Source organism: Neophocaena asiaeorientalis, unplaced genomic scaffold, assembly GCF_003031525.2.
Source record: "Neophocaena asiaeorientalis asiaeorientalis breed wild unplaced genomic scaffold, Neophocaena_asiaeorientalis_V1.1 scaffold191, whole genome shotgun sequence".
NCBI classification, from domain to species: domain Eukaryota; kingdom Metazoa; phylum Chordata; class Mammalia; order Artiodactyla; family Phocoenidae; genus Neophocaena; species Neophocaena asiaeorientalis.
Genome location: NW_020175105.1, coordinates 6,247,431 through 6,258,609, shown reverse-complemented (window position 1 = coordinate 6,258,609; position 11,179 = coordinate 6,247,431). Strand labels below are relative to the sequence as shown.

The window sequence follows — 11,179 nt, the reverse complement described above, 5'->3', positions numbered from 1 at the left end:
AGGGGACGTGCTGCTGACCCGCGCCTGCGACCAGGAGGACGCGCAGCCATGGGCCGCCTGGCCGGGAGTGCGGCGGCGCTGCTGCTCGGGCTGCTCGTGGAGGTAGGGCCGGGCCGGGCGGGGCTGAGCGGGAGCGGCACCGAGGCGCCCGGGAGACCGTGTGCGGGAGCCCTGAAGGCTGAGGGCCGAGAGCCACGGCCTCACGGACCCGCACGAGCCCCCGTACGGAAGGCGTCCTCGCCCTGGTGACGGGGTCGTCCCAGCCCTCCTCGCTCCTCCGACGGCCCTCAGTCCCCCCGCCCCGCGTTACCGATTCTCGCGCGTGGGGAGGACCCGGGAGAACCCTTTGCGCGCTGTGCGCCCGACCCCTCCCCTCCCCTCCCCCGGGGGCCCGGGTCTGGTGGGGCTGGCGGGCGGGTGGTCCCTGAAGCGGCGCAGGCGCAGAGTCAGGGCGACCAGCGGTTTGGGGCTGGGGAGGGGGCGCCGCCGGGTCGGGGCGCGACCGCGCGGAGACGTGGATGAGGGAGGTGTCACGGGTCCCCGAGTGAGATGGCGGGACTGAGTAGGAGGAAATGTCCCCGCCGGTGAGGATGAAGCGCCGTCTTCCGAAGCGAGAGAAAACCCCCGAAGAGCCGCGGTGGGTGTGGTCTTTTGGAGCCGAGACAGGGGACTTGTTGAAGCGACGGCGGAGGAATTGCTGGTGACCGCAACCTCGTGGGGAACTCGGCTGCCCCCGGCCGCCCCCGGCCGGGAAGTTGCGCCCTCGGATGGCGGCCACCCCCTTCTTGCTAAAGCGGGTTCTTTAAAATGGGAGCTAGTGGGGCCCTAGGGTGCAGTCTGGATTAAGGTTTGTTCTATTCCCTGCTCACTTCCATTATTTTGAATGAAATTTTACTAAAGTAATGAAGTCAAAGTAAATGAGTGATGAGGTTCTTACGTTTTCTCTTTTAGGTAGTAAAACTCTGGAAACGACTCCTTGGTTTTCTTCATGTATAAGGAAATCAGTGTTACAAAATGGGAGGGAGAGTCTGAGCTCTCCTGAAAAGAAGGTTGATGGAAAAGTTTCTTGCCCCCGGCCCCGCCATAGCAAAGACTTACTCTTTTTGTTCTTCTGTCTCCCTGGCTGAGTGGTTCATGTTTTTGTGGAGTGCCCTCCACTTGCGTCCTTTTTGTTGATTCATAATTTTATGACCTTAGGTATCACATGTCCTGGGTGATCACCAGACAGATAATGGAGAAGTGAATCTGAGACCACTATTCACATAAAAACGCATGCATCTGTACCTACACATGCGATCCCCCCACCTTTAAATCAGCACTTGGTGAAATTATCTAGCATTTCGTTGGTTCTGCCTCCTGCACGTCTTTAGTGTGTGTGGTGCTGTGCCCTGTACGTAGCCTAGACTGCGTCAAGGACTCAGTTCTTTTCAAAGTACTTAAGCCTGGGACCCAGCCTCTCAGATCACTCGGAGGGACTGCCCTGAAGGGTTAAGGGAGGAGCCAGGATACAGAGGAGGTTTTTTTTAATGTAAAATTATTTATTTATTTTTGGCTGCGTTGGGTCTTCGTTGCTGCCCGTGGGGTTTCTCTAGTTGTGGTGAGTGGGGGCTGCTCTTCGTTGCGGTGCATGGCTTCTCATTGCAGTGGTTTCTCTTGTTGCGGAGCATGGGTTCTAGGCACACGGGCTTCAGTAGTTATGGTGCGCGGGCTCAGTAGTTGTGGCTCGCGGGCTCTAGAGCTCAGGCTCAGTAGTTGTGGTGCACGGGCTTAGTAGTTCCGCAGCATGTGGAATCTTCCCGGACCAGGGCTCGAACTTGTGTTCCCTGTGTTGGCAGGGGAATTCTTAACCACTGTGCCACCAGGGAAGCCCCCTATAGAGGAGTTTTTGCCAAACAAAAACAAAAACCAAGCAAAAAAACCCCAGGTAGTTGGAACATCAAAAGATTACTATTAAAGAAAACCAGACATCTCAGGTTAATGGATTTAGCACTTTTCTATGTATGGGAAGTTGCAAGAGTTTGAGCATATTGAAATCATTCCTTTGATATGTACCTCAGCTATCTGGGGCCAGTATCCTGTTTTTCTTCATCCTGAATCCCCTCTGGGTGCACAGTCTGGGAGACACGACGTTCTTCAGGAATTTATCATCTTAAGAGAGAGTTCAAATCAGGCCTGAAAGGTTCAAATGATATTAAGCAGAACTGTGACAACACTAAAATTTTTTTTTTTTTTTTTTTTTTTGGTACGCGGGCCTCTCACTGCTGTGGCCTCTCCCGTTGAGGAGCACAGGCTCCGGACGCGCAGGCTCAGCGGCCATGGCTCACGGGCCCAGCCGCTCCGCGGCACGTGGGATCTTCCCGGACCGGGGCACGAACCCGCGTCCCCTGCATCGGCAGGCGGACTCCCAACCACTGCGCCGCCAGGGAAGGCCATACACTAAAATTTAAAGGAGTAAATTGATGCTTTCACAAGGTCAGATATCTAGATGATTTTGGTAATTTGTGTTTTCATGGGATGGTGTGGTGTGGCCCACTTTTGCACGACTGTCCCAAGCACCTATTTTGTTTGTGGTAGAGAGGTGTCTCTCTGAGGAATTAAGGAGATTTCTTTCTAATGTATCACATGGAATCTCACACGTGAGTTATATATCTGAGATCTTGTCATCTTGAGTGGGTTGCTCTGAATTTCATCTAATATTGGTTGTTATCAGTACGCCTCTGGTGCTTTTGAGGTCCTGAATCACATACCTAAATGTGCTATTTCCGTTGCCGAGTATGTGATGAGGCAAAGAGCTCTCTTCAATTTGAGGGCCTAAGACACCTGGGGGAGATGTTTGAAGGCTTCTGACAGCCAGCTGCAACCTGGAATACTTGTCTTTGTTCTGCTTGAGCTGGTTTCACTGTGGCTGTCGTGTAGTTGACCATAAACCACCTGGCAGCCTTTATGCCGCCCTGGCCCTCTGGCATCCCATTCCTAGGCAGCAACCGCTCAGGGTTGTGAGGGGCGGGCTATGCGGCGGGGGCGGTGTGCTCGGGAGAAGTCCTTGCGCATGGAGGGGTCTAAAAGTTGTTTAAGAAGGGCTTTGCTCCCCTGCCTCACATCCTCCTATAGAAGTTCACCTACCTGTTAGACAGCTAGACTGCGTGTTGGTTTTTCACTTAGCAGACAGAGTGCTTCCCCGGTGTTCTAAGCACTTTACAAATATTAAGTCGTTAATCTTCTTAGCAATTACTTTTAGTCCCATTTTTGTGTCAAATGGGGATGTTAAAGAGCTTGTCCACAGTCTCACTGCTGTGACGTGTGAGGGCCTGAGATGCTAACCCAGGCAGAGGGGCTCCGACCGCCGCGTCCTGTGCTTCAGCCTCTCCCGCTGCTGGACACAGAGACATGGAGAGAATCTGTACTCGGTGTGTCCCGAGGCCAGTGGTAGACTTGGACGGGTATGGTCCCACGAAAACCAGCAAAATTCCCTCTGGGAACTCAGCTCCACTTAGGGGACCATATAATTTAGCATGCAAACGACGACACTGGAGAGTGACGCTGGGGACTGTTAACAGTCGTGCCCGCACAGCACGCATCAGTAGGACTGTCCTGGAAGCCCCGGCGTGTGCTCACCCCAAAGCCCAGGCGGAGCTGTAAGTAGGAACAGGCTGGGGGGCAGCATTATCCCTTCCCCAGGGAGGCTTCTGGGGAGCTCATCACTGAAGTGACCTTTCCTTTCTGTTAACCTGGACTTGCCTGTGAATCGCATCGGAAGCCGGCGAGGACCCTTATGTCATCTTCCCTCCTCCCCAGTCGCTCCGTGCTGGCTGGGTAGATATCCCAGGCACGTGGGCCACGGGGCGGCCACAGAATAGGGGAATCCCGCGGCTCTTCTTGGGTCATGAAATTCTAAAATTGTGTGTTGTCCTCCCGTCCACTGGTCTGTGTGAGGCCCTGTGAACGGTGGCTGCAGGAACAGTGACGGTGCTGCGCCGTCTCCCAGTACCCCTGGTGAACTAGTCTGCCAGTGCGCTGGGTGGCAGCCGCAGCATAGAAACTGAAGAAGAACAGCGGTTCTAAGCCTGAGTATGGCTTAGTACAACCTGGGGAGCCGTTAGGTACTGAGCATATACGCCCCCCGTGGGCTTTTGTCAGAATACGTGGCTTTCCGGATATTGTCACAGCAGTCTCTTTCTAGAGGTCAGGCCGTTGACACTTCTGTAATATACTGAGCAGTATTTGTTACGCGTTCTGTCCTTACTGAAATGAGCCCAGAAATGTGTAGTGTGCTATTTAGTATAAATTCCCCCTGTGCCAGGGTTGGGGGTTCTGCTGCATCCATCCGTGGGGGAAAGAACTCTACTAGGTTATTTTATTCAAGAGACCGGCATCAGTATCTTTCTGCTCCTCCCCTGGAACCCAAAGCTGGAAACCTTTAAGTGAGGCCGCCATGCGTTTCAAACTTATTCCGGCCAAAGAACATCCCTTCTTGGGCTAGAAAAAGGAGTGGTCTTCTCTTCGAGAGAGAGGGTTGGAAAGGGAACATTGTCTTTTGAAACTAGGGAAATTCACAGGATTACTGAGTATTTTTCTAAAGTCCTTTGTATTTTGATGCCCAGGAGTCTTGAAATTAGAACCAAGTCATGTTTAAGGGTGTTTTTTGTCTCATGCCAAATGTTTTTTGTACCCTGGAATTGCGATGAATGTGGCAGCCCTTGGACGCCAATTTTCTGAAATAAACTACTGCCACCTTCCCACTCTTTAGAGTTTTTAGAATCTGAGCAACATGCAGTTTGAGTGAAAGAGAAGACTGTGGGGGAGTTTGTTATCTATGGAAGCTCCACGGAGGCTGGGTGCCGAGGACGAGGGGTGGCAGTGATACGTGAGCCTGGTGGCGAGGGCTCCACTCTGAACTGGGGGAAGCTGGCTCCGGGTGTGTGAGGAGGGCCTGGGGCTCTGGGCCCTGACTTGGGGCCCTCCTTGGCCCTTGCTTTCCTGTGGCTTGTGCAAACCTATAAAGACCAACGAGGGGGCCGTGACTCTAGAAGCACATGGATTAGGCTATTGGCCACTGGATTATCTAGCCATGGGATGGCAAGTCCTTTTCTTAGAACGTACATTTATCCACTCAGTGAGGCCTCAAATGTCACCCTTTTGATGAGGCCTACCTTGACCACCCTATATAAAATTCCAACCCAATTCTCCTCCCAGCACTCTGGCTCTGACCAATTCTCTCCTTTCTCTGTATCTCTTACCTTCAAAACATGATGGAATTTACCTTCCACAATCTACACATTATAGGAGCAAAGGTTTTGATCCATTTTGTTAACTGAAATATCCCCAGCTCCTGGAACAGTGCCTGGCACACAGTAAGGACTCAGTAAATATTTGAATGAGTACAAAGAACCGTGGTAATGACCCTGCGGGAGGGAGCTGACTAGGTCTACAGTAGGAGAGGGGAAGGTAGCTGATTAGCTATGACTCTGAAGGGGGCCTTGTGTGTTAGGACTTAGAGCTAATCATTATTTGAACACCTCTAGTGATGGAAACTCACTATCTCAAAGCAAGGCATCAACTTTTTGGACAATTTTAGTTGTTAAAGTTTTCTGTTATACTGAGTAGAAATGTCTGCATTGTTTCTACCTGGTTCTACTTTTGTACCCCTTGGGCTTTTCAGAATAAATATGATCACAGTGACAGTCCCTCAGTTGAACACAGCTGTGCTGGTCTCCGCGCACCCCCTGTTCCCCGCCCCGTGTTCTTCTCCAGGCATCATTTCCTTCTGTTATTTCTCACAAGATGTGGTTTTGAATCATCTCACCGTCCTCATAGCTGCCCTCTGAAAACTGCCAAACTGGATGAACAGTGGTCAGGAAATCATCACTGTCTGAAAAAAATGGTCCTAGAAAAAGGCCACTCAAAGTGAATCCACTTAAAACAGGGATCAAAATTTCGTAGTTAATAGTGAGGAAAAAGTTTCAGCTTAATTTGGAAAAACAAAGCCCAGATAATAAAAATAAGTTAATTCCATCCCAAGTACCCATTTTTAGATTGAATCAGTGTGGGTGGGGGAGATTAATTTCTCTGATAAAAGTCTGTGGTGCATAATAGCATAGCCTTCCCTTGACCTTGAAAGTGAGTGGCATGATCATAGTAAGGGACTTTTCTTTTTTTCCTAGAATTATTTGCTCGAGTGATCAAACCCCGCCGTACGTCCACCTCTAGCTTCTCTTGGTCTTTTTTATTCACATCATTCTGTTTTGGGCATCTGTTGGGTCATTATTAACGGGTACCTGCCAGAGCCTTTTGCCTCTTCCATAGACTTCATGTATCTTTGCGAGATCTGCAGGGTCACTTTGCTGTCCATCTGTGTGGTATTTGTGTTGTACTTGCCTGTGATCCTGACACCGGAGGCTGATTATGGAGCTGCTTGTGTTCAGTGGGCTGCGGTGTTGGTACACTGTTTTAGAAGGAATGAGTTCAGTGTTGGGTGCATTTTGTCATGCAGCCTTTGGCCTGCCTCCCATCTCTTCCCCATTGGGACTTGTTTGAACAATAAGGACACTCTGTTCTGTAGATGTGGTCTCACTGGCACTGTCACAGCCCTTGTTTGGACCTTTGCATTATGCAGATAAGCCAAGAGATTTACACTGAGTTTGCAGTGACACAGATGTTTTTAACGTCTGCTGGTGGTAACCCACAAATCCTCATAACAGTTGTAGAGTGTTGAGTATTATAAAACCTAAATTGAGAACTATATATTAATCCTATTTTACACTACTTCCTTCATCTCATCTTCTTAAGCCTGTCAACCTCTGTTTGAATACTATATTTTAAAATCCAGTTCCCTTTATGGTTTTGTGCCATATACAGATTTGATTATCGTCCCGTTGTCGGCTTTGCCCAATGGAGTAAAAAAAATGTTAAATCGAGCCAAGTCAAAGATGGAGACTTACATCTGGGTTGAAGTAGATGATTGAGATTTTTTTTAAGTTAATTAATTAATTAATTAATTTTTGGCTGTGTTTGGTCTTCGTTGCTGTGCACAGGCTTTCTCTAGTTGCGGCGAGCGGGGGCTACTCTTCATTGTGGTACGCGGGCTTCTCCTTGCGGTGGCTTCTCTTTGTTGTGGAGCATGCCCTCTAGGCGCACGGGCTCAGTAGTTGTGGCTTGCGGGCTCAGTAGTTGTGGCTCCCAGGCTCTAGAGCGCAGGTTCAGTAGTTGTGGCTCACAGGCTTAGTTGCTCCGTGGCGCGTGGGATCTTCCCAGACAAGGGCTCGACCCCGTGTCCCCTGCATTGGCAGATGGATTCTTAACCACCGTGCCACCAGGAAAGTCCCTGATTGAGATTTTGACTTGGAGAATACTGATGTCCTTAATTTTAAAAAGTCAGAATTTAGCTTTAAACGTGCAGTGTTCTGAAGTGTTTGATCATCTGCCCTCTGTGAGGAAAGATCCATCAAGAGTCTAGCGAGATATCTAAATTTGGGAGTTATCTGCGCCCATGCTGTAGAGCGGTTGAGAGCCTTATGCAAGGCCATTGTGTTTGGTGAGTAGGACACAGTGACCTTTGCTGGTTGGGGTTAAGGAGTCAAGTGGTCAGCGAATACAGGGAGGCAATGAATATGAATATATATATTTTCACGAAGTGTAGCTGCATACTTTGAAGCTCTTGATTAGAGCCCAACATCCTCAGACCAGAACAAAGAAGTAGTATCTTATAAATCAGGTTTGAAATCGATCGATTGTGTCCTTGAGGCACAGAAGACCCGTGATGGTAGTTAAGTTTCTTGTTTAGATAGTGTCTTAGTGCATTTGAGCTGGTATAACAAAATACAAAATACTACCTACCGGGTAGTTTATAAACAGCAGAATTTCTGGAGGCTGGGAGGTCAGTCAAGGCACCAGCAAGGTCCCGTTCGGTGAGGGCCCTCTTCCTGGTTCAAAGCTGGCACCTCTGGTTGTGTCTTCACGTGGTGGAAGGGTAAGCAGTCTCTGTGGGGCCTCTTTTATAAAAGCATCTATCCCACTCGCGAGGGCTCCACCCTTGCGATCTAATCACACCCTAAGTGCCCCTACTTCTTAATCCCACCGCATTGGCGTTAGCATTTCAGCGTGAATTTTGAGGGGACATGAACATTCAGACCATAGCAGATGGCAACATAGCGATGTTTTGTGGAATCTCAGCCCTTTGTGTATTGGCTGGGAGCCTTTTGGGTAAACTACTTAGGCTCTCATTGACTCAACTGAGTCACCTGTGAGAAGAGAAGTGCCCCAGGGTAGAGGGAAGCTCTGGAAAAATCCACCACTTGGAATTTAGCTCTGCACAGTTTGGACCAACAGATTGTGAACATTGTCAGTTGTTTCTAAGCAAGGTGCCTTGCCCAGGTTCCCTGCCAAAATGGAGAGATGGCTCCAAAAATACCTTTTTATTTAAAAATTGTGCTTTCTTCCCTTTTTAGTATATCTGTGACTAGATTGAAAAGAAACTTTGTCATTAGTGTCCAAAACAAGGGAAAGGAAGATTGTGATTACTACCGTCTTTGGCTCTCAATTTTTGCTCTGGGTAAAGCAATAAAAGGGTTCAAACTAGAATGCCCTTCCCCTTTGATGCTTTTTGGATAGCGGAGCAGAAGGCAGCATCCACAAAGGTAACACCTTGACTTTTAACCAACTGGGAGTAAAGTTGAGTGAAACCCTTTGGCTCTGTGGCTGGTCTCCGTCTCTTGGTATCTTGTGATTTATGCCCGTGTTGTCCAAAGAATCAAACTATGGCTTCCTGGAGAGGGTGGGGACAGATCTTAAACTCTTATGGGCCTGGGGCAGGGGGCTGGGGGCAGGGAGTGTGGGAGTTAGTTTGCTTGTGAGAGTTTGTGAAAGTTCCTAGTTGTGGTACTTTGTTTCCTTAGTTGTATAGAAAACAAACGGATGAGAAGGGGGTGGGGTGTGTGAGGCAAGTTCCACAGCCTCAGGGCCTCATTCTCACACTGCTGCAGGGTCTCTCCACTTGGTTAAAATCTCTGCAACCTCAGCTGCTCTCTACTGACTTCAAGGTACATTCCAAGCAGTTCAGGATTCTTTTTCCGGCACCCTGGCTTCTTTCTTTTGTTCTTTTTTACTTATTTCTTGTCACTTTCCTCCTGACCGTTTTTTCTCTAGCTCAGAGAGTGTCAAACCTTTTGTTTGTATGCTCTCTTAAGTAATTTTCAAAAACTGTATACCCCTGCACATATTTTTCGAGTTGACTTGCAATCTTTTTTATTACAGATTTTAAATGACGAATGAATTGGATCCAGTGAGATTATTGGATTTGATCTCTTGTGTGTTGTGAAAATTAACTATTTAAAATTGAACTAGAAGAGCGCTCAGTGTATACGGTGGAATTTAAATACCAGGAGCAATTTGATACTGATTATTGTAGAGGAAGGATGTCACCGGCCACATCAGTAAACAAAGGTTGTTGCGGCCATCAAGCCCTCAGCCACTGCAGCCTCCCCAGACTGTGCACGCTGAGGGGATTCAGGACAGAAAAAAAAACAGGTTACCGGCCCTAAGTAGTCAGATGCAGATCAAAGGAACGATTTCAAAGAGCCCAGACTCTTGCATCTTCCCATACATAGAAAAGTGCTAAATTCATTAATTTGAGATGCCTGGTTTTCTTTAACAGTAATCTTTTGATATTCCAACTACCTGGGAGGTTTTTGTTGTTGTTTTTAGAGAAAGAGAGAGATACAGATATCTCTCTCTCTCTTGTGTATTACATATTCGCCTTATGGAACGGTATCTGTGCTAATTTCAGTCTCTGGTTTTATACAGCACCCCAATGCACCTTTCCCCATAAGCAAGCACTAGTTGGTTTTCTGAATTTCAGACCCTGTTCTGTTTTGTAATTCAGTTCATGTGTAGTCAAGTTTACATTCCGTTTATTAGTGATATCTTATGATGTTTCTTTTTCTGTGTGACTTAGTTCACCTAGAATCACCGTACCTGAATCCACTCACTATGCCGCTATGGGCCTGATGACACAGATTTCATTGCTGAGTGATATTCCATTGTACGTACGTACCACAACTTCTTTATCCATTTTTTGCTTTCTGGGATATTTACCTGGTACTGTAGACGAGGTTCTTGGGAACACAGCCGTCCCAAACTTTGAGGTGGCTGTGTGTTTTTGATTTGAATTTCCCTAAGCTATAGGACCATAAGTGGAGGTGCCTCCTCCCCGACCTCTTCAGAATAGTCCCTCAGAGCTACCTGAGAGCCTGTCTCCAGGGCTTAAGTCCTCAGTGTATCTCCTGAATAAAACATAATTCTCAACTTTTAGGCATTCTATTCCTTTAAAAATATGCAAACAAGCTCATCTTTAACAGTTGGAAATTTTACATCACCTCCTTTTCTCTTTGATCTGCTTCCATTCTGCTTCCCACACAGAACTTTAATGAAATCTACGCTTGAAAGTCTGTTTTTGCCATCCTTTTCTTGGTCACAAAAATATATATCGAGTTAATTTTTAAAACGTTTCCTCAGATAAAGGATTAAAAGATTAAAAATTTACTAACAGAGTTATCACAGTTATTGCACATTCGATGGAAACACTAAATATATTGCCAACGGGATATTAGTAAACAGAAAAGTTCACTGGCAATAATTTTCTGAGTGCGGTGGGGGAGGATTTTATTTTTTCAGCTGGATCATGTATCACTGGTAGCAATGGAAGAAGTTTCATATTGAACTTCTTCTGAGTCATGGGCCCAAACCTCACAGTAAACTATGATCAGGTCATTTTTCAATTTAATTTAAAGCAAAGAATTTGAGAGCGCCTGAGGTGTAAAGTATGTGTTGACAAAGGTAGTCTCCTTGACGGAACTTCAGTGAGGTTCCTCTGTTCTGTCTTCTTGACTGGGCCTCTCCCTGGCCTTCTTCGTCTGTCTGCACTGACCCACGTTTAGCAAGAATCTTGCTAAATTATCCCCCTATCCTTGATATGCGATTACTTTGACCTGCCTTCAGCAAGAATTCTGTTAAATCAACTTAGCAAGAATGCCCCTCCCCTTGATATGTCCTCTTAGTGATGTTCGGTCCCTTGATTCCTTCACTCTGTTCCTTGGCTGTAAATCCCCACTTGTCCTTTTTGAGTTTGGGATTGAGCTCATCACACTCTCCCCTGGTGCCATAGTCTTTTTTTTTTTTTTTTTTT

The 11,179-nt window shown here is 47.5% G+C and overlaps 1 protein-coding gene across 1 annotated transcript in view; it reads left to right on the top strand.

The window, feature by feature from the left end:
- Positions 1 to 6: 6 nt before the first annotated feature.
- Positions 7 to 11,179, top strand: part of VOPP1 (VOPP1 WW domain binding protein) — a 109,021-nt gene continuing 97,848 nt past the window's right edge. Inside the window, exon 1 of the mRNA XM_024764365.1 lies at positions 7 to 102. Coding sequence (XP_024620133.1) covers positions 49 to 102 — 54 coding nt within the window. The 5' untranslated portion in view covers positions 7 to 48. The remainder of the gene's footprint in view (positions 103 to 11,179) is intronic.